The sequence below is a fragment of the Vidua chalybeata genome, chromosome 1, assembly GCF_026979565.1.
Source record: "Vidua chalybeata isolate OUT-0048 chromosome 1, bVidCha1 merged haplotype, whole genome shotgun sequence".
In the NCBI taxonomy this organism is placed as follows: Eukaryota; Metazoa; Chordata; class Aves; order Passeriformes; family Viduidae; genus Vidua; species Vidua chalybeata.
The window spans coordinates 8231250-8253068 of NC_071530.1; the positions used below are offsets into that span (position 1 = coordinate 8231250).

Here is a 21819-nt window from a genome sequence, read left to right on the forward strand (position 1 = left end):
AAATATCTGGGTTTCCTCCTGTAGAAGTATGTTTCTGTACCATCTATCAACACAAATCTCTAATTTAGTTGTCACAGTGATTATTAATCACTACCATCATGTTCCACAAAGTATAAAGATAAGAACTTCAGGGTGGATGTAGCATTCTCATGTAAAGAACTGTTAGAACTGTGTTAGACCTCATCCCTGAACTACAACCCATACTTAAAAAATAAATGCAAATTTTAAAAATGCAAATTGGTTACTCTTATTTAGCTATTGTTTTGGCTTCTAATTAGACTGCTAATTAGATGCTTGTAATTGGACTTTTAATTTGGGACAATGAGCTGATTTTAGTAACTGTGAGAATAATCCCTGTCAATACTTGCTCAGGGAAGAAGCAGCTACAGCTGAAGGAAACAAGCATTCAGGATTTGTGCATCTGGGTGCTGTGAGTGCAGCTCTGACCCTGCTGGGCTTTCACATCCATGAACCAACATTATGGCTGAATCTGTTTTGGTGGGTTTTTTCTTGGGTTGGGGAGGATTCTAGGGTGCACTAGGATTGAAAGCACTTGAATATTAAAAAGACCCCAAGCCTTCAAGTCACACATTTGGGTCACATATATTCAAAAAATGGCAGTTGTGTCAAAAACAGTTTGCACCCAGTTGCTGCAAGACATATGAAGATTCATCACAGATTCCCAGTTTTTGAGAAATATTTTAGCACTCTTTATGAATTAATTTACCAGCATACAAAGTATGGTTACTTGGAGAGGCTGTTGTTAGGAGTGATTGCTGCATCTTGAGTAGAATGTTGTGCTCATTACCATTTGTAAGCATTTTCTATAAGTCTAACTTAAATATTTAAAATGGTTAAAAAGAGAGAATATAATAAAGAAGTATGCTTCCAAATTCTGAAAAATATATGTGATTTTATTGCAAGAGCCATTTGATTTCTTTTCCAGGATGATGAGAATCTGCATTTCCTTGACTCTTGTCCATTTTTATACAGCTTTTCATAAGAACCCGTTCTTCCAGAGTTGAAGACTCTTTAGGAAGGTTATTTGATGGTGTGTAGTACTTTCAGAGAGGCCCAGGGCTGGAATATTAAAGGCATTCTCTATATACCATTAATATTCCAACACTGCATTTGGCAACATTTTGATTCTGAAGAGAGTGCATGAGTTCAAGGTCAGAGAGATTGACTTGTGCTGTTCATTATAACCAATTATTGTGTGACAAATGAGTTTGAGATCAGGCTTAAAATTCTGTGAGAAAAATCAATAGTTCTAATCAGGGCCTTTCAGGTCATTTACCACCCTACCTTTTGTTACTTTGTCAGAAAAGAGCAAGATAAAACCTATGTGACAGTGGGTTGCCTCTGTATTGTTACCTTCTATTTGAAACATATTTTGATATCTTGAATTATATTAATAGTTTAATTGGTTTTGGAAACTTTTAAATTAATTCCAATTTGTAAAACTTTTTTTATTATTTTATTATTATTATTCTGATCAGATTTCTCAAGTGGTATTAAAGCTTTTCTGTCTAGGAAGTAGTATATCTAAGTTCTAAACCAGATTTGAGCTGTTTGTCTGTAATGAATAGCAAATAAACCTTAGCAGCAGATGCACTTCGCCAATAGCTTTGCTTTGGTATCAGGGAAAATATAAAAAGCTCTACATCTGAAACAATTTTGTGTTGTTTTGACCGAGCTGGGCATCTGTTTAGAATTTTATAAATTCATTTGTTTTTTCCTTTGTAGTACCCAGACGAAGATGAAGAAACTCGGTTGTATCGTTTGAAGATAGAAGAGCAGAAGCGCCTGAGAGAGGAGATCCTGAAGCAGAAGGAGCTGAGACGGCAGCAGCAGGCTGGGGCCAGGAAGAGAGAGTTGCTGGAGAGACTTGCACAGCAGCAGCAGCAGCAGCCTTGCTCCCAGCAGTCCTACGTGCAGCACGAGGAGGACTCCTCCGAGTTCCCCACCAACGGCAGCCCCTACATACCCCACTCCGGCTTGCAGACCAGGCACAACGTGAAAAACAGACTCCTTGTTAGGAAGCAAGACGCGGTAGTTGCAAACATCCACCCCAAACCCACAGATTTCCCCCAGGGCGCAGGGGACGGCCAGTACCAAGGACAGCAGATGAAGCCAGTGAAGCAGCTGAGGCAAACTAGAACAATTCCTGCGAGTCAGCCTCAGGCACCCCAGAAAGTGTTACAGAGCAAACCTGCTGCAGCAGCGCTGCCCACGGCACAGGCGGCTCGAGTGGCCTCGGTCCCCGCCAGGCCCCAGGAGCAGAAGCCGGGGGTGAAAAGGACTGTGATGCAGCGGACAAACAGTGCTAGTGATGGGCCCCATGTCGGCAGCAAAGTCAGGGTGATTAAGTTGTCAGGAGGGGTAAGTTTACAAGGCTCATCTCATCTCTGTGTCTCCTCGTGGTTTGTTTCTATGTGTTTGACTCTGTGTAATCCCGAAATAAAAAATGGGCCTGAGCTGGTGAGGGAAGTAACAGGTTTAGCATACCTAATAGTCTATATATTATATTTTCAGAAATGTAATTTATTAGCGGTTATTAAACACTTAGTGTTTCCTGTAATGCTTTACTGCCAGGCAGTTACCAGTGAAATAATATTGAAATACTCCTTTCTTTTAAGTTGTAACTTGGAGTCTGAAATCTGAAAGACTGCTCAGTTGAGCTCCTTTTGCTTAAGGGTGATAGGTCTGATAATTGCTCAGAGGAAATGAATTTAGGTGACTGTATTTAATTAAGGTTTAGTTAAAAAGGACCTGCTTATTTGGTAAGTGAGGCCACCTAATTTAGTTGTGTGCAGTTTTTGGTCTTAGTATGGTTTCTACTCAGTGGAAGATGGTTTTATTTTCTTAGGAAGCATGTTATGAAATTAATTAAAGCAGTGTGTTGGAGGGGGGGGTGTTTTCTGTTACAGGCTGAGTTTAAAATGTTACCATTTCACTTCTGCATCTAAATGAGATTTCCTTATCTCTTGATGAGGGGTCTTTTATCTGCAGTGTGTCCCTTGAGCACTGGTGTGGAAGACTCACAATGATGGTCTTGAGGACAGTGTGCCTATTGAAAATCTGGGGTTTTGGTGAGAAAGTCACTCGACCAAATTTCTTCTGTCTTAATGAAAAGACAAGTTAATTTGTTAGGGCTCTAAAGAAACTAAGATGAGGGGACATAGAGATCATGTTGTCAGTGTTTGAAGTCTGTCCTTGGGTTTATGCTGAGGAGGAAAGAATGATGTAAGGTAGCAGCACATTGAAGGTGTTTTTTCTGGAAGAATGCTTTTAATTTATTTGAGAATTTTATAGGGAAAACACAACAGTGTGTAACAGGGACTGAAGAAGGCCTTGGAGGCTAGGCTTTACTCTGTAGTAATGTGGAGGATGTTGAAATGCCGAAGTTGTAACTACTTTTTATGAACGTTTTTCTACAGTTCATAAAACCTAATTGCACTCAGAACTGTGAATTGCATAATGACTGTATGGTCTTTCCAAATATTAACGTACAGGGCATTATTGACTACATAGACATCCTGCACATCAGGTTGTTGTCAGTTCTAATTCCTCAGACATGGTAACTTAAGTACAGAAGAATAAAGTACAGGAAACTGTACTTTAGAAAGAAATTAATTCTGTTGAGCTAAAAATATTTATATATAAAAAGTATGTCTGCAGGAATCCCAGTGGCCTGCAAGAGGTATGACAGGTTTGTGATTCATGTATAATTGAATAAAGCAGTCATGCACAGCTTCTTTTATTATGTGATGAAACAAAACAATGCCAGTCACAACTGTATACAGCTCCTCCTAACAAATAGTTATCAGTGCCCACAGCAGCATTCACAATGAAATTGTTTTTATCACAGTGCTCTGTTTCAGAAGACCATTAATGATTAGTTTCAGATAAGTGTCATGGTAAGCAAGAGCAATTAGCTTAATTAAATGCATGTGTAGCTCCTCTTTAATTGTGTACAGAAGCAGATTTACTCTCTCCTCCTTAACTTTCAGATACTGAGGTTTCAGCAAGGTGAAGCAGGTTCTTTATGTGTAGCTTTTGTCACTGTTTTCATGTTGCCGTGGACTTTTTAAGTTTCCTTCCAGCTGTGGGAGAGTGAAAGCAAGCATTGCAATTAGCTGTTAACACTGATCAAGATAGTTGATGAATTTTTAATCAGTTATTGACAAGCTGAATCTGTGATTTTGTTTGACCATACAAGGAAGAAAATATAAATGGAGCAGCAGGGCAGACAATCTTCTAGTCCATTTTTGACAGAATTTAAAAGAAGAATTAAAAGGTGCTTGGGCTCCAAATACTACCACGATTGGAGATCATACATAGTTTCCACTGCTTTAGTCCTGCCACATGCTTATTTTGTTTTCACTACCTCTGCCTGAGCACTAAATATAAAGCAAAAGCCAAATCTCATTTTCCCTAGCCATTCTCCTTAGCATGTAATAGTGCTTCCTCTTACTCCTTGCCTTTGGCCAAAGTGTTGCTGGTATCTCTTACCTATATGCACTGGCTTGGTCCTGCAGCTAAGCATCCCTGCCCTTGCTCTCTATCTAATTCCTTGTACTCTTCTCCTTTCCTGGGCTCTTTTGTGCAGAGATGTTTTGAATACATTTGTACAAGTGGGATGGCTCATGATCAGACAGAATGCAGGTTCCCTCTTGAAGCTTACTGGGTTCAAGGCCTGGCAAGTCTCTCCTGTTGCTCAGCACTGCTGGGGAGCTCTCAGCTGAAGGAGCTGCTCCAGCCCAGAGCTGTACTAACTCTCTCTAGACCAGAACCTGGTCCCAAGGACTGTGATTAATTCAGTAGGGCCATCTGTAGAACCAGGATTCGGTGGTTTGGTGTTGCTGCTGCTGTTTTTTGTGTAACATTTAAGCAGTGTGGTGTGTTGGTGAGAACTGTGGAGTACAGATATTGTCAGAGGAGAATGGCTTCTTTTCCTGAGGGCAGTGTCTTTATCAGACTGAGCTTTTGTCTGTTTGTGTGGCTGAGCACAGCAGTGCTACTGAAGATCTCTGACCTGCAGGTAGAAATATCCCTTGGGTCCTTAGAAAACAAAATGGTCTTTAATATGTTTCCACAATATTATTTTGTGAGAAGATTTTGCTTTTGGAATTTTAAGAATTACCATGTAAATTCCAAGAATATTTTAACTTGTTCAGTTTTCCTAATACATAATATGCCTTAATTTATGACTTCTTGTTCTTCAGGAAAATGAAAGTAGAAAATGATTCAGCATTTCCAGTGTGTCAGACTAAGTCTGTGTATCAAGGTGACACATTAGGTACTGTCAGTAATGATTTTGTCTGTTGATGCTTTTTTATTTTTTAAATAAATCCCACCCTTCACCTCCCCCCCAATACTTTGCCCATCCCTTTCTAATATACATACAATTTATGCAGGAATGGCAGTAAAGTGAATAGTTTTCCATTTTAATTACTCCTTTAAATGTTATGTTCCTGGAAAATTAGGCAGTGTTTAGCACATGGACTTAGATTTTTTTTTTTTTGTTGCTGATTTGGTTTTGGATTGGGTTTTTTGGGGGGGAAGGGGAGTGGGTTTTAGGGGTTTTTGGTAGGGTTTTTTTTTTTTGTTGTTGCTTTGTTTTTGGTTTTGTTCCTGGTTTTATTTTTTCCAAGGAGGCAATATATTTTATGAGTCCAGTGTGCTTTGTTTTTGTGGCATTTCCTCAGAGCTGTCCTTTTCAGATACAAGAGCTCAGTGTATTCACTGAGTAGTCATACTTGTAAATTTGACTAATAAAGCATCTGAGACTTGCTGGGCTTGCTGAGGAGCCTGAAGTCAATCCTAAAGTTACTTGTAAGTATAAAGTCAGTGAGAGTGTAGGAAAGAAACACCCTAATCAATCACTTGAAAATATGATCATAAAAATATAGAAAATAAGGGTGAAAAGACTGTTGAACTAATTTGTCTTGAAAGGGCACGTGAACTATGAACAAGCTACATCAGGGAAGGTATAGGTTGGATATTAGGAAAAAAATTTTCACCAAAAGAATAATAAAGTACTGGAATAGTCTTCCCAGGGCGGTGGTTGAATCACCACCTCTGGATGTGTTTAAAAAAAGACTGGACATGGCACTTGGTGTTATAGTCTAGTTGAAGTGTTAGGGCATAGGTTGGACTTGATGATCTTAGGGGTCTCTTCCAACCTCATTATTCTGTGTTTCTGTGATTCTGTGAACTCTGTAGTATTCCTGACAGATGTGTCCAGCCTTTTTCCGAGATCTCATTATTGCAGATTTCCCAGGTCATCTATTCCAGTGTCAAATGTGTATATTTAGGAGAATTTTCTGAGTGACCAAATCACATTTTCTTGCTATAATTTTGAATTTCTGACTATTTGTATTATAGTTGAAGAGAGATGGGGAAGAATTTCTTTCTCCTTTTAAAGATATCTTAACTGTTTCTGAGCTCTAATATCTTTCATTCTCTCTTGATGAGTCATGTTTTTTAACACCTTGGCTGTTTGTGGTGCTGTTTGGGCTCTCTGTCATCAATCTGTCTGTTAAGAGTTCTAGTACCAAATGTAATTTAATTCCTTAAGTCAATATATTCAGAGTTGTTTTAATCCTGGAAGAACAGGTTTGTACCAGCTATAATCTTAGATAAAGATCACGTGAAATACATGCTGAACATGTTTTCTGTTTAGTTGGAGGTTCTGTGGTAAATTACAATATCTTACAATATCTGTATTATTGTCATCTTATGTTGTTGTTGGATGATTTCTCTCTTAGCCAGAAAATGTCCTGCCATGCTCAGAGAGCTGTGTGTCTGTCCCAAAGGCCTGAAAATGCGGGTTCTTATGCTGCACCAAGAGCACACCAATCTTTGTCTCTGTGGAAGGCTGCACAATGAGGGTTTTTTCATAAATACATATATAGATAAAAATACATTAAAATCTTGGTGTTCCCTATTGCATTACAAGCAGTATCTTGTAAGTGATCCTAATTCCTGAAAACCTGAAATGCTTCATATGAAAAGCTTGAAAAAAGAGCTGACAAGTCCTTCTGTTTGAAAAGCCTGTCACAAAAAAATGTCCTTGGATTGCAAAAACAAGATGGAAATGGAAGATAGACAACTTCAGTCGTATTTCAAGCAACTGGGAAGTCTGAGATGAATATGAAGTTCTAAATATGGAAAATAATTCTGATTGAGATGATTCTTGTTTGATAATGTAACCTTATCAACCAACTTTGCTTAATGTTTGTACTTGTTTCTACTTGCATGTATGTGTTCAAGTTTAATTAAAAATATTTGACTTGAAAGCTCTTAAGCGCCTTTCATCTAAATATGTCAGGAATTGCAAACACTAAGAATTGTGGCATTTGTGTGGGAAGTTCATGAAGCCCTTTCCCCAACCCTTGACAAAAGAACTCCTTCCCTGTACGGTCATAACTTTTTAAGAAATGGGAGAATGATTTGGTGTTTATTTGTATCCCACAGTTTGAAGGAGGCATGGATAGTGCCCACCTGGGAGTGGGCTGGGGGAGCTGCAGGAGCCAATCTGAGTGCCCAGGTACCATGGCAAAATGAGCAAGACCTCTGAAGCAGCATTAATGTCAGTGCTGTTGAAGAAGGACTCTGCCTGCCATAGCCTGCAAGATTTCACTCTGAAAATGTTTCACAAGTGGACATTAATTTCTTGATTGTATGAAACTGTTGATATGTGTCCAGAGGAAGCCACAAAGTTGGTAAGGGGACTGCAGGGACTGGAGCACCTCCCCTCTGAAGACAGGCTGAGAAGGTTGGGGCTGTTCTGCCTGGAGAAGAGAAGGCTCCAAGGAGACTTTACAAAACCTTCCCAAAGGGGCTTACAAGAGAGCTGAAGAGGGACAGTTACAAGGGCATGGAGTGATAAGGACAAGGGGAATGACTTCACACTGAAGCATGGTTGATTTATATTGTATATTAGGAAGAAATTTTTTCCTGTGAGCATGGTGAGGAACTGGAACAGGGTCCCCAGAGAAGCTGTGGATGCCCCATCCTGGAAGCTTTGAAGGCCAGATTGGGCAGGGCTTTGAGCAGCCTGGTCTAGTGGTGGGTGTCCCTGCCCATGGCAGGAGCATTTGAAAATGGGTAATAAACTGTGTCCTCACAGACCTCCAGTGAAGATGGTCCCTGTAGAGACAGAGTCTCTTATTTCATGAATTGGGGTCAGGAGGTGGGCTGTGCTGTACTCTTTAGGACATATTTGATTACTGGGAGAAGGAAATAGAGGGACATGTGTGGGCACACTTAGAAAGTGAGAATTAAGGTAACAGCCAAACCAGACACAGATAATATGTTTTATGAGCTTCTCATAAAATGTGTGAAAGGGGGAAGAGATATTTACCTAAATTGAATCTGACTTTGCTATGGATAACATGGATCTAAAGTATTTTCTGCTGAAGACTGCAGAACAGGTTTCTCATTTTCCTCAGGAGACTTTTAAATTGCATGTTGAAGAAGAGTGCAGCTTGCCCCTGAGCACCCAGAAAGCAGAGCATTTGTTGCTTGTCACTCTTGTTAAGTCTCAAAGGAGAGTTTCTCTTCCATGGTAAATGTTACAGTGTGGAATTCCTGTGTGTAGGATCTTGGTGTTACAGAGTATCTTGGAGCCCAGTTTCCTGCTAAAGATAGCTGTGACACCACTAAAGTGCTTTACAAAGAGAAAGTCAGATTTCATATGAAAATGCAGTCTCTTAACTTGGGAGGCAAGCTTGCAGAGTTGTAGAGTTTAATATTTTGAGAAGTCACATCCCTCTGCTGAGAAGTTGGACCACTTGGAATAGGCCTTTAGTGCAGAGGTTTAGCTCTTGAGTCGGGAGTGTTTGGGGTAGGAGGGAGTGGGGGTTGTCTTTATTAAGACTTAGCAGGAGCTTCAGGCAGGAGACGAGGGATTTGATTTGCCAGTAGTTTTAAGCTTCAAGGAACATGAACTAGAAAGTAGAAAGGCCAGACATGGCACAAGAAGCGAAGCTCTAGTTGTACAGGTTTCTGCTATCCAGTACTGGCCTTCTGTGCCATAGCTGGTGTCCAGCTGGGAAGTGCTCCTCTTGGAGCTTTGGGCCATCACAAGTTTTGTATCGCTGATATTTTCCAGCAGGAGCTTTTTCTCTTGGTCTTTCTCTGCATGTCCAGTCTCTCCTAAAATTCCCTTTTCAAAAACCTCTCAGATTGGCGGCTGAAAAGTGAACCAGGAAATTTTGCTTAAAACATTGTTTATCTACATTATATATCTGCAGAGGATACATAAAACTGAAGGTATTTCTGAGAGTATTAGACATGTCCATTCCAGAACCTTAATTTTGCTCTAAGTTTGACATGCAGTTTTTATTATTTTTTTCATAATGAGCGGGTAGGTGGTTTAAAAACCATGTAGTTGTGATTCAACACTGATTCAACATGATTCAAGCTGTGCTTTTGTCACTCCCAATGAAACTTCATGCAGCATGGATATGGCTGAGACTCTCTTTGGCCAGTTCTTCTCCATGCCTTAGTTCTCCTTTCAGGAGGATGAGGAGATCCTTCAGTTAAGAATTGTGTTAGTACATGGGATTAAATGGAATTAGCTGCTTTTCCTGCAAGGTGTTTTCTTCTTCCTGTTCGGGCTTTTCATACACCATTAGGCACAGAAGATGCTCATCGCATCATGGCTCACTGAAGCAGTGTAGCAGTGTCTTTTTATCACAGGAAGGGAACTATTTCTGCATTATATTTATTTATTGCTTAGTCTGGGTGCTCTTGCTTGGGTCAGGTTTGGCCTATACAAAAATTTTAGGCTGGGAAAAATAACTGAATCACTGACCAGCATCAGAAGTGTCTTTTTTTCTCTGGTGTGAACTGGGAATGATGTGGCTCTTTCATTACTTTTGTAGTCTGATGTAGCTCATTGCTGTGTGTACTTTGAGTCAAAACTAGCTCATTAATATGTCTTAAACCAGTTGTTAATGATGAGCTGTCTATTGATAGAGTGGCATTTTCTAGCCTGGTGGGAGAGCAGTTTTCTTAACTACTGCTATTCTTAAAAAAAAAAAAAAAAATCCTTTTAAAGGTCCTAGAATGCCTGGAAAAAAAAAGGTCTCCAGGTGTCTCTCATTGGCATTTGACAGATTGAAAACAGATCGTCAACTGTTCAGAAGCAGTGCTTGGTCATGTCACTTGGTTGTGGGATATTTGGCAAGTGATTAGGCTTCCTATTCCCAGGTCCCCAGTCTGTCAGCCAGCTGTATCAAAGTGGTAAAGCATTTGGAGCACCAGTCAAAGAGAAATAGCTCATTATTAGGGGTTTGCTTCTAATACCTGTTCCTGATAATTATAGTGAAAAAGTACTCCTATATATTAGATGAAAGTCACTGTTGTTCTGTGTGGGTTTTGCCTTGCATTTCTTTCTCTTTGTTATGTGGGAATCACAGCTGTCTTTGTAGATGTCTGTTTTACTACAGTCAGTTGCAGTATCAGTAAAATACAGGTTTACCTATGCAAACCTATATAGCTCAGGAATAGTCATTTCTCTTGTCCTGCAAGTAAAGATGAATTTAATAACCAAAAGGATGTTTTCCTCCCCCAACTACTGTGATACTTTAAAGGTACTAATTTCTAGAAATATTGACTTAAACTGGTAGCAGATGAGGGGTTTCTCCTTTCTTACAAGAAATCAATCACAGTACTGTTTTGGACTGAGATTTCCCTACAAGATTTAAGTCTTCATCGTGCTACAGAGAATTTGAGTTGTAATGCACCTCAGAAAAGCTGACAACATTTTGCTTCTCTGTGTTATTTTTACTCAAATAACCAGAGTTTATTTATTCCCTTATCCAGCATGCGCATCCCTTTGCTATTGGATGATTTTGAATTAGCTTTACAAAGATTACATGGATAGACACAGCATTGTGGTAGTTAATAGAAACCTGTGCAGTGAGGTCTGTGGGCTGCAAGATCACTAACAGTGCCAATGACAGTGAAGTATGGCCTTATCGAAAGGAGAATTCATAAGAGGCTGCCCTGGGACACTGCACCACTGTCCTTCTGTGTATCCTGACAATGTTATCTGTCCTCTCAGTGCGGAGTATCAAATGTCTGTCACGAGTACAGAAATTAATTTAATGTCACCTGAAGACATGCAATTAATCTTTTAGAGGTTTTCATAATACCTTTACAGAAAGAGTTGCCAGTTTGGCGGATTTGGATTTTGGGGTTTAGCAGAAGATAAGGAAAATTAATTTTTCATCAGGGTTAATACAAGCTAGCAGGGCCACAAAGGCTGAGAAAAATGGTTTGGGAATTTGTCAAGTGTTGTCACTCTAGAATAATGCTGCTTAACGTCTGATAGGTGTAATCAAGAGTTGAGATTTCTATAGAGGGGGATTAATCAATTTGCTCACTACAGAATGCAAGTTGGTGATACCATTCCTTCATGGGGTTTAAGAATGAAAATAAGATTTGATCTGTCAAATTGCAAGCAGCTCTGACAGTATCAATAGGCATTTTTATCAGTACATTTTAAAGCATTTGTTATAAATAAATTTGTCCTGCTAATGTTGGTGGCAAATAAACTTCATCTTCATCATAAAACTGTCATAATGATATGACAGAGGCTCCAGCTTGCTAAATTCAAGCAGTCCTTCATAGAATTCTGCTTTTAGAATTTGTGATCTCATATTTGACAGAATTCTTTCTAAGTTGCTCAAAACACAACACTGACTATATATGGATCTGTATAGTGAGAGGCTGATGAAAAACAGCCTTGATAGATATCAGTGAAATGGTTCTAAAAGTTATGGCCATTGAATGGCATAATTTCTTTTTGTTAGTCTAGTTTCAGGTCAAACTGTAGATTCTTCCAGAGCAGAGGTTTGAAAAACATTCACCATGTAAATCAAATCCTTTTACCTCAATCTTTTGACCATTGTTTATATACACACAGTATTTGAGATTAACTTGTTTTGGCACTGCTCACAATCTTTCAGTATTTGAAATTTGAAAGATACTTTTTATACTTTCCCCTGAACAGAACTGCAACTTAAAAAAAAAAATTCATTATTCCAGCTTTAATTGAGTAATAGAAACATTTCTTCTTCTTTTAAGAGAACCATTTCCTGGCCAGATCTTAGGAAGGCAGACCCTTTGTGAAACTTGGAAATTTGGAGCTCAAAACTCTGGATGGTTTATAATCTATAAATTAAGGCGTAGACAATAAGAGGAAAACATTCTTCCTTCATTGATTTGCAGACAAAGAATGAATTTTTTTTTCTACTCAGGACTTTAGAGGAAATTTGAAGTATAAAGTATCAGAGCTTGTATCAATCAGTCCCAGGTCTCTGTGGTTGACTAAGGCTTTCTACACAGGCTCAGTGTTTAGTACATCAAATTGTGTGAGACAGGTCATAATGATGCATAGATGCATCTCTGAAAAATTTAGTGCAGCTCTGTACATTGTGAAATACTCTAGGAAAGAAAATGTATTTTGACATGAGAAGGCTTAAAACTTTAATACCTCCCCCTGTTGCATATTTAAATCTGGGTAAGGCAGCGATGTAATCTGATGAAAAATAGCAATACAGAAATTGTCTTTAGGTAAAGCAAAAATTGATTTAAGATGAGCTAGACCTGAGACATTTTCAGTAGAAGAGATGTTAGCAATTTAGCTTCTGTGATTTAGATGTCATTTGGGGTAGCTACTGCAGTACAGCTTTAGTGGACTTACCTGCTTGCCTGTAATTTGCTGTGTGTTTTGGTGCCAGCTTGTTGTACATACAGCTCATGAGGGAGCATCAGGAGTCAGCATATGTACAAGTCATCTGTGCAACTGTATGTCCTTTCCTCCAAAATGTCAGTGTACTCCTATGAGCATGTGACCTGTCCATAACGTTCTGAGGTTTTGTAGCTTTAAGTCCAGAAGTTAAAAAGCTCTTTTCAGGTGTTTTGCTTGACTTGGTTCATTGTTATACCGGGAAAAGCCACTTGTTTTCTTGCATAGAAGTTTAAAGAATGATGCTGGTGGTGAGAGTACTTCAACACTACATGGTACTAACACAGGTTGTTCATTTTGGCTTGGACAATGTTTGTCCTTGCAATGTCGTGTCTTTAACCAGTGAAAAAGGAATTTACTGCTGAAATGCTTCTTCTGGGTCATTTTGCTTGTTGGCACATGTCACTTAACAGTTACATTTGGTTTTTAATTCTTAATAAAACCACCAGGTTTTTATCTTCAGCTGAAGCCAGACTGCCTGGAACAGGAACTAGTGTCTTGCTGACTTGTTCAGCTCTGTTGGGCCTGGGGCACCATGTCTGACTCACGGACCTCTCTGGAGAAGCAGTGCTGCAGTTTTGTCTCTGCTTCCCCTCTTTGAGTTGTCTCAAAACCAGTAAATGTTCAGAGTAGTAATGTAAAAGAAGGGGTTGATCCAGTTGCTTTTCCGTAACTTCTTTTTGCAGGATCAAGCAAAACTTGTTCCATTGCCATTCTTTATTGTTTTCTGTAGGTTTTCTTATTTGTGAAATGGATCAATTAATTTTAAAAGTCCAGAGCTTTCCACCTTTTCAGACTTGCAGAAGCATCTTGGTAGCAGCAAAGGCCAATGGTGGCATTTGAGACCCCAGCAGGGAACAAACCCCATCAGACTTTTCATCAGTGCAAACCAATGTGGTGTGCTAATGCCTTTGACTCTGTTGCAGTCCTCTGTTCAGTTTATACAGTTTTATTTGGTGATAATTGAGCTTGGTAGTTAAATATTGGGTGGTTGTTGGCCATCCTAGACTTTTATGTGAAATGATTTTTTGCTTTTGAAGTTTCAGTAATGAGCATGTTGGATGTGTTTTATACCTGAGGGCTTTGCTCTCAGATGCTCTTCCGATGTGCTGGGATCGTTTTTTGGTTTGGAAAGAAATGGTTGCAGATATTTGTGATTCTCACAGCAGGCATTTAGCAGAGATTAGATTTTAACTCCCAGTTACTGCATTTAAATTCCTCCTAGAATTTTTTTGTTCCTTTTAGTTTCATAATCTTCCAGCTGCTGTAGGGTTGAATAAAAGAAATTATCTGATCAAGGCATAGAGCTTATGGTGATGTTGATATCAGAACTAATATTAAAACAAGGATTTAATGCTGGTAAGGTTTTGTGCATATGTTTGGGTCTTTCAGGAATGCTTTTGCTTTTGTATTTTTGAATACAAATTGAAGAGAAACCAAAGGGAAAGCTTTGTAATTTCTCGCTAATTGCTACTCTCAAAGGTTTGAATACAAAACTTTAAATGAAGACTTGGTGCCATTCAGTTCAGCAGAGAAAACAACCTGTTTGTGATTAGAGGTGGACAAGACAGATGTACATTTCTGTTGCTTTCTTGTTTTGGACACTGTGGACAAATGCTATGATGAGCATTAGAATTTTTTTCCCTGAGACAGATTGTGCTTTTGAGTTGTAGTGCAAGGAGGTTTGAAGCTCATTTGTCTGGGATTTAAGTACTTGAGTTCTTGAGAAGTTGTAGCCTGCATATACTTTATAATGCAGAGGCCTTGATTTAGAGGTGTAAATTCTGAGCTACTGAACTTGCAAGCCTACATACCACAGACTGTTTCTTAGCTGAGGCTTACTAACCAGTCCTAACTTGGTATTTCTTTTGCTTTTCTTTAATGGAGAGAGGTACTAATTTATATTCGCAATTAAAATTATCTTTCTATTAGACCATGAGTCTGTTCCTTCTGCACCCTTGTGTTTTGTCTCCTTATCCACAAAAAATGTGCCAGTTAATATGAAACCCTCTGGTTTGTGATGTGTTACAGATGCAAAATGAATTTTGGCTTGTGAATATTTAAGGGAAGGGGAAAAGAAAACCCTGTGTAAATAAAGGTGCTTCCATAATATTTTACTTTTTTCCCTTAAACAAGCATTCTATTTGAGGGCTTCTGTGAGGTTACCAGAAGTTTTTTAGGGAGTTAGTCAAAGCCTTCCCTCTGCAGATGAAATGTTCACTAGTATTTGATGTCTAAGGTTGAAATCCTGTCAATGGATAGGTGCTGCTGTTGAAACCATGCTATAATACAATGCACGCCATGGAGGCAGAAGTACCTGATCTTCTGTCAGACTCTGCTGGTTCATGCTCCATGGAATTTTCAGTGATTGTTCTAATCTGGACAGGCAGACACAAATTCAAGAATCACCTGTTTCAAGGGAAAAAAACCAAACTGTTGGGTAGAGGCAGTGGAAGGGAGTAATTTCAGTGCTTTAAGCTCATGGTTTTACTGTGCCAGATTGCACCAAGAGATGTTATGGCAAGAGTTATCTTGGATGAGAGAGACACTGAGATGGTGTTCCACTGTGTTCATGATTACAAATCTATAATAAGAGCTTCGTAAGGCAAACAAAAAAACACCTTGAGGAACTGTTCCAAGTACAGACAGTGTCTGAGGAAAGGGACTGCTTAAAAAGCTGCTGGTGTAGAAGTTGGCAGAATGAGTATGCACTTCAAAATAAATATCAATTTTTAACTAAAGGGAGGTTGGAGGTTTAAAGATGAGCAGAGCATTTTCCTGATTCTTCCAGCCTCCACCATTCTTTGCTCCTCCTTCTGAAATGTGTATGTCTCTCATTATATTTAAAAAAAAAAAGTAATAAAAATATAACACACACCATAGTTCACATGTAACCTGGAAGGAAGAATGATTTGGAAAGAGAAGTGAAAACATCTTGTTGCTTTGTATATGAAAAGACATGATTGACCATTGTAATTATAATAAAGCCTGAACAAAGTAAACTGTTCTTCAGATAGCACGGATTTATTTTAGGCTGAAGTGCAATTTCCAGGCTGAGCTTTTGCACGTGCCTGTCACAGCCACCAGTTTGCTTTAGCAGGCAAAGCCCTGGACACTCTCTGAATGAGCTGGAATGTGGCAGGAGTCTGCTCAGGGCAAAGGTGTGCAGTGCCTGGACACTGAGCCGCTGTTGTGTTGTTGATTTCAGCAGGGGGGAGAGGATGCTGGCTTTTTTCACCCAGAGGGCCAACCCCAGCGGCCTCAACAACCCCCGGAGCCGAAACAGCAGCCAGTGCGGAAGGTCACATTGACAAAGGGAGTGCAGCAGCACCAACAGCAGCAGCAGGCACAGATCCATTCACCAGCTCCTCAAGGAGTCAAAAACATCCAGGGAATCCATCAACCTAAAAAGGTGATTTTTAGATGCGTATTGCTGCTAGAAGTTTCACTGTCTAGCTGTGTTGCTCTATTAATAACCAGCATTCTGTTTGTCAGTTGCTAATGCAGGGCTGCATGACCCAGGAGATGCATAATTGCATATAAAGCTTTTAATCTAGAGAGACTTGTTTGTACCCAGCACAGACTGGCAGTGCCTCTAGGTTGCTTCATCTGCTGATGTTCTGGCCAGCTCAGCACTCCCTGGGGAAGTGCACGTGTCCTGAGACAGCTACTGGAGGAGATGGTAACCAATGTGGTTTCTGGCTTTAAAACCAAGTGGGTTTTTTGAAGTTGTGCTTAAGATTTTATTTTGGCTGTTTCCTGCATATGTAGGAGCACACAGTAGCGGTTTCAGGATGCTCTTTGCTGGATCCCCAAAGCTGGTATCACTCAAAACCGTTGGCGATCTTGTAACTTGATTTTTGCACTGATAGGAGGCAGGGAAGTGTCAGGGTGGCAGCGGTGTGTGCCTTCTCTGCATTTGCAAGCTGGCACACTCCTTGAAAGTAGCTGGCATTTTGGCTTTTAAGTTAGTTCTTAGTTTTGAACTGTTGGCCATAATCTCCCTGCTTCATACAAGGGTAAAGTTTTGTTGCTGATGTTGAAGGGTATGAAAAGTTATTACCCATCATAGGCCTTCCAAGTAGGAATCAAGAAACTGTTGAATGTTGACTCAGTGTTAAGTGTTAACTCTGTTTAATGTTTGTTACTCTGTTTCATTGTTATTTTTCTACTCTCTGACTGTTCAACATTTAATTTGCAAGAATTAAATCCATGCATTTCCTGCTCCAGAGTACAGGGGAGAGGAACTTTAAAAAAAGTTATTTTAAAGTTATTTAGCCTTATGCAGATAAAACTCCATTCTGGTAACAGATCAAGAATTGGTAGCAGTAGAGATTGAAGGTGCTTGGAACACTTTGCTGATCTTGTGAGTATATCAAATTTAACTATAGGTTAAGAATGGAAGAAGGAGAGGGATCACCTGTTGGGCTTTTTTGTCCATACTCAAAATGTGGGAGCTGAACACATGCTGCTGGTGTGATGACTGTTGAAAACTAGGTTATATGTTTTTGTCTGACATCCTCCACTGCTTGATTGATCAATCTGTGCTAGAGCTAAGGCTTCTAGGATGAATATAGTATATATAACTCAATATATAACTTGTTATCTTGCGAAAAGGTTTGCATAAGCAGTGGATGAATATGTTAGAAAGTGGCCTTTCAAATTGGCAAACAGCAACAAGCTGTTTTAAATCGCTGTGTACTTTAATGAAGTCTTCAAGTAAATAGCCAACTTTTATATCCTCTGTCAAGTGCAGCAAGCAGAGTCAGTGGGTAAGTAAATCAAAATACTGTTACTTTTGTTGTTGGCAGGTCATTATGCACGGCAGAGGCAGAGGAGTAGCAGGCCAGATGGGCCGAGGACGCTTGATGCCAAATAAACAGAACCTGCGAGTGGTGGAGTGCAAACCTCAGCCCTGTATTGTGTCAGTTGAAGGGCTTTCTTCATCAACTACTGATGTCCAACTGAAAAACCTGCTGATGTCAGTGGGACCCATTCAGGTAGGTCAACCTTGGTTTATCATTTTTGTGCCAAAAGGCTTTCATTCCAGAGAGCTCAATTAATTCCCTGACACTAAATACAATGCGTGTTTATTGGTAATTTATGTTTGAAGGCACCCCCACCCACAGAAGCTACACCTGGTAGCAAAGACAACCACGTGATGATATTGCAGCACAGGAGGCGCAGTAGGATTTTGCTAACCATCACATTCCTGCTGCAAAATTCTCCTTAATTTTGGAGTTCCTGTGCTATCTCTGTTATTTTTGTGGGCAAAACAAGCCTGTCCATTCTGTGAGGTTGTTAAAGCCAGATGGTCATATCAGAGCAAATGTATTTTGGGTGCTGTCCTTGTTTATTGTTGACTTGCACCTACTCTCCTTTTTGACATTTACCTTTTCCTGTCACTGCAGTCCTGGGGCACAAGCACGTAATGGCCCGCTGGACATTTTATATTGTGTAGCATCCTCTACTTTTTCAGAGGAAAACACAGTCTTCTTTGGAGGATTTTATTGATCCTTAATTTTTGAGAAGGTTCTCTTCGGTAGGGGCCTGTGGGCAAGGTTATGACATGCACACACTGTTTTATCTGCTGGGCAGCTTCTGTTCACAAACTGCCTCCTGGAACTGATGTGTCAGTTAAATGACTTGAGGAAAGCAGGAGGTTTTCAAAGCAGTGAAAAGCTTACGAGGCCCTGTCTGACTTATTGTTACTGCATTTAAAAATACGAGTCAATGAATAATGAAAAATACAGGTGAGAAATTTTTTTCCTTTTGACAGGAACAACATTTTCAGACAAATGCAATGCATGAATTGGAGGTGTTCTGTGAGACTTCTTTATTACTAGGATCATCTCTCTGTTGCAAAACAGACTGCTCTCCTAAAAATGAACACTCTGCCTCACTTGTTCCTAATTTAGTGAATGGAATAATGCTGAATTATTTACGTCATCAATTCAGAGAGGTTTAATTTGTTTGGGAAAGCAAAACTACCCTCACAAAATACTTTGTGCCTTTGTGTTCTGTAGTACTCTAGGAAATTATTAATGCAGTTCCAAAGTACATTTGTTCAGTGTTTACTTGCTAAATCTTGCATGAGGATATTAGAAGGAGATTAATAGAAACCCTGCAAGAAAATCTCACAATTGAGAGAAGTTATTGAGAATGTGCTAAAAAATTTATTTAGTACTTGCTGTTTCCTAGCAGACTCCAAACACTGGTCTCTCAAACCAATGTCACAGACCTTTAGAAGCATGTACTTACAGGAGAAAAAACAATGACTAATTTTCTAGTGGGATTTGATGCATATCTGTGCCCTCCAGAACTTGTATTCTTGCAGCAACATCAACTGTACCTTTGGAAATTATGCTTTCTGAATCATCATCCATTTTCCTTACAAGAAATCTAGAAGTAGTACTTGAACAAGATGCTTGAATTTAGCTAGTGATGCAGAATGCTCTTGTGCTACTTTTGCACTTGAATTTCAAGTCTGACTTGTAGAAAGCTAGAAATTTCCTGGCTTGTTTAAGACTAAATGATGTTTCACAAGTGTGAATGGTGAGATATGCAGGAAAAAAGTGATGCTTTTGTAGGAAGAATATGAGACTGGTTCCACCACCTGTAATACTTAAGGTTTTTGATTTTGTTTTTTAATGATACCCTGAGAAGTGTTAATGCACCAAATGAGGAACATGCAATAACAGCTTTAAGTGACTTGGAGGACAAGAATGGAAAACAGAATGTTTGAAAATCTACATTGTTGCTGTCAACAGCAATTAGTTTTATACAGGTGGTGCTAGATTTTCAGAGAGGTCAATATCCTGAAGTACAAAAGTGGATTTTCTCCTGGCTGTAAATTATTTTTTTAACTCTTATTTGTGCTTAGCGCTGCACGAAATCCCCTGCAGCTGGGAGGGTCAGGAGGCTCTGATAGCAAAGGGAGACTCAATTATTTCCTCATTCTTCCTTTGTGTTTCATGTAAGGGATTTTGCAGGGAGGAGTGCTGAAGTGAGCTGCTGAAGAGAGCCCAGTAGTGGCTGCTTTCCATGCAGGCTTTGGGGGTTCCTGTGTGAGGACAGTGTGTGTGGCATGGACCACAGCAAACACTTCTTGGGTACTGCAGAGCTCTGGTCCTCTAAGATTAAGTGTTGCAGCTTGATGGACTGAAGTAAGAGGGATTTGGGGAGATGGCAGTTGTGAGAAAATAGCAAGGTGTGAAATCCTAGCTTCTTTTGAAATTAGGCCAAGATGCCCAGGTTTTTACCTGGTTTCTGGTGGAGCTGAAGAAATAATAAGAGGGAAAGAAGAGTCAGTTCTATCTGAATCAGTCTTTAAAATGTAGAATAACCTGTCTTCAGCTGTTGACTATATTCACCAAAATTTTGCTTAAGGAACTGAACTCTTTTGAGATCAAGATTTTTCATTTTATTTGTCTCCAGGGGAAATAAGTTTGTTGAACTCATGCTTATTTTTTGCAATTCTAAAGGAAATTTAAATCTGAATCAAAACTTAGGGAGTTCTCTTCATGCCTAGTGTCTTGAAATGATACATATCCAACCCCCAATGCCTGGTTAAAGGTAAGGATTCACAAACTGTGGGACACAGCCCTCTGATGTTAAGCAAGCAGCTTGCTTTAAAGCAGCATGCAGACACAGCTCAGAAATCCAAGTATCTCGTGTATCAATTTCTGCTGCAGTCAGGGTTTGAATGCGGGAGTGGCTGAGACAGAGCTCCCAGAGAGGAGAAAGAAATCCAAGGATCTCCTTGCTCTTTTACAAGAAGGACAGACCACAAGCACTTTTCCTGTCTGGTAGAGGACCTCTGCTTAATCTTCACCTTCCATGCTGGGGCATCTGTAAAGCAACTGATCCCACACCAGCTCTTGGTTCCAAATATCCTGAATTTGTTTCAGTGTGATCATCCTGTGTGTCTTTCCTCAGAAAGTGAATCTTTGCTGGCATAACAGTTTTAAATTGTGGGAGAAGTCTATAGTCTGTCAATGGAGTTAACAGGGAGGAAGAGATTACTTTGCTTTTCTGGGTCCAAAAGCCTTGGGGTTTTATTTTTAGCTTTTTCTTGTCAGTATCATTCTCGAGGTTCTCCTTGCACAAACCTTGGGAAGGGAAGTTAAAAACTTCGCTCAATTTATGATGTTCAATGCTCCCAGCTTTGCCATTGAGGTGTCTGTGAGTCACAGTTTGGGAATAACTGGGCATGCTTAAGACAGGATGGGGGAAACTTAGAGTTGAAGTTGGAAATATGGCATTTTTCCGTTCCTGTACCCTAGAAATGGAGAAAATGATCTTTTCCCATGTATAACCTTTGAAATAACTTCTGTTGCCTAATCACTGAAAACTCTTTAATTCTCATCCCTGCTTCACTAGAGGGGCTCTGTTATTAACATAGGGAAAAAATACCATTAAGATTCTCAAGACATTGAATATAAGAAAATCTTTGGGGCTCCAGGAGCATGCCCTTTGTTATAGCTGCCTTTTACAACTCAAGCATGATGAAATCAGCAGAAGTGCTTCCTACCAGCATACACTTTGCTGTCTGGAGAGGATGAGCTTTCAGAAGCAAATAATGTACCTGCAGTGGAATTTCATTGCTGATCCTAAAATAATTATGTGTTATAAATAAAATTATGTATTCCAAAGTGTTGGAAAGTACAGGAGATTTCTGTGCACATCACCAAACTAAAGCCTCCTGAGGATGGTGGTGGAGCAGTGACATTCAATGCACATCCATCCAGAACCACTTGGTAAAGTAGATTACTAATAAGTTGCAAAGGTCATGAGAAACAGCACTTGTATTTTTTTTTTTTTTTGCTCTTGAATCCAGGCTCAATGCTTATACTGTCTAAAGAGATTTGTGTTCAGCTGGTTATTGCCACCCTCAGATGAACTGAGTTTTTTTGGGATGGTGGCAGGTAGAATAGACTGTTTTCTAGATCTCCAGATAATTTGAGTACTGAGGGAATTGTTCTATGGAGGTATTCTATCATCATCATCATCTTTAATCATGTTTTCTTACATCAAATTGATGCAAACAG

General features: G+C 39.6%; 1 protein-coding gene across 5 annotated transcripts in view; it reads left to right on the forward strand.

Annotated features, from left to right (window-relative positions):
- The window catches only part of RBM33 (RNA binding motif protein 33), a 102418-nt gene that overhangs the window by 66487 nt on the left and 14112 nt on the right, over positions 1–21819 (forward strand). For 2 of the 5 annotated variants that reach the window (XM_053967297.1, XM_053967312.1), the window contains exons 15-17: positions 1747–2382; positions 15978–16181; positions 17581–17769. In XM_053967297.1, the coding sequence (XP_053823272.1) occupies positions 1747–2382; positions 15978–16181; positions 17581–17769 (1029 nt within the window). Of the gene's footprint in view, positions 1–1746; positions 2383–6773; positions 7305–15977; positions 16182–17580; positions 17770–21819 lie in introns of those variants that run through there. The other 3 variants (XM_053967304.1, XM_053967319.1, XM_053967327.1) reach the window with 3 other exon arrangements.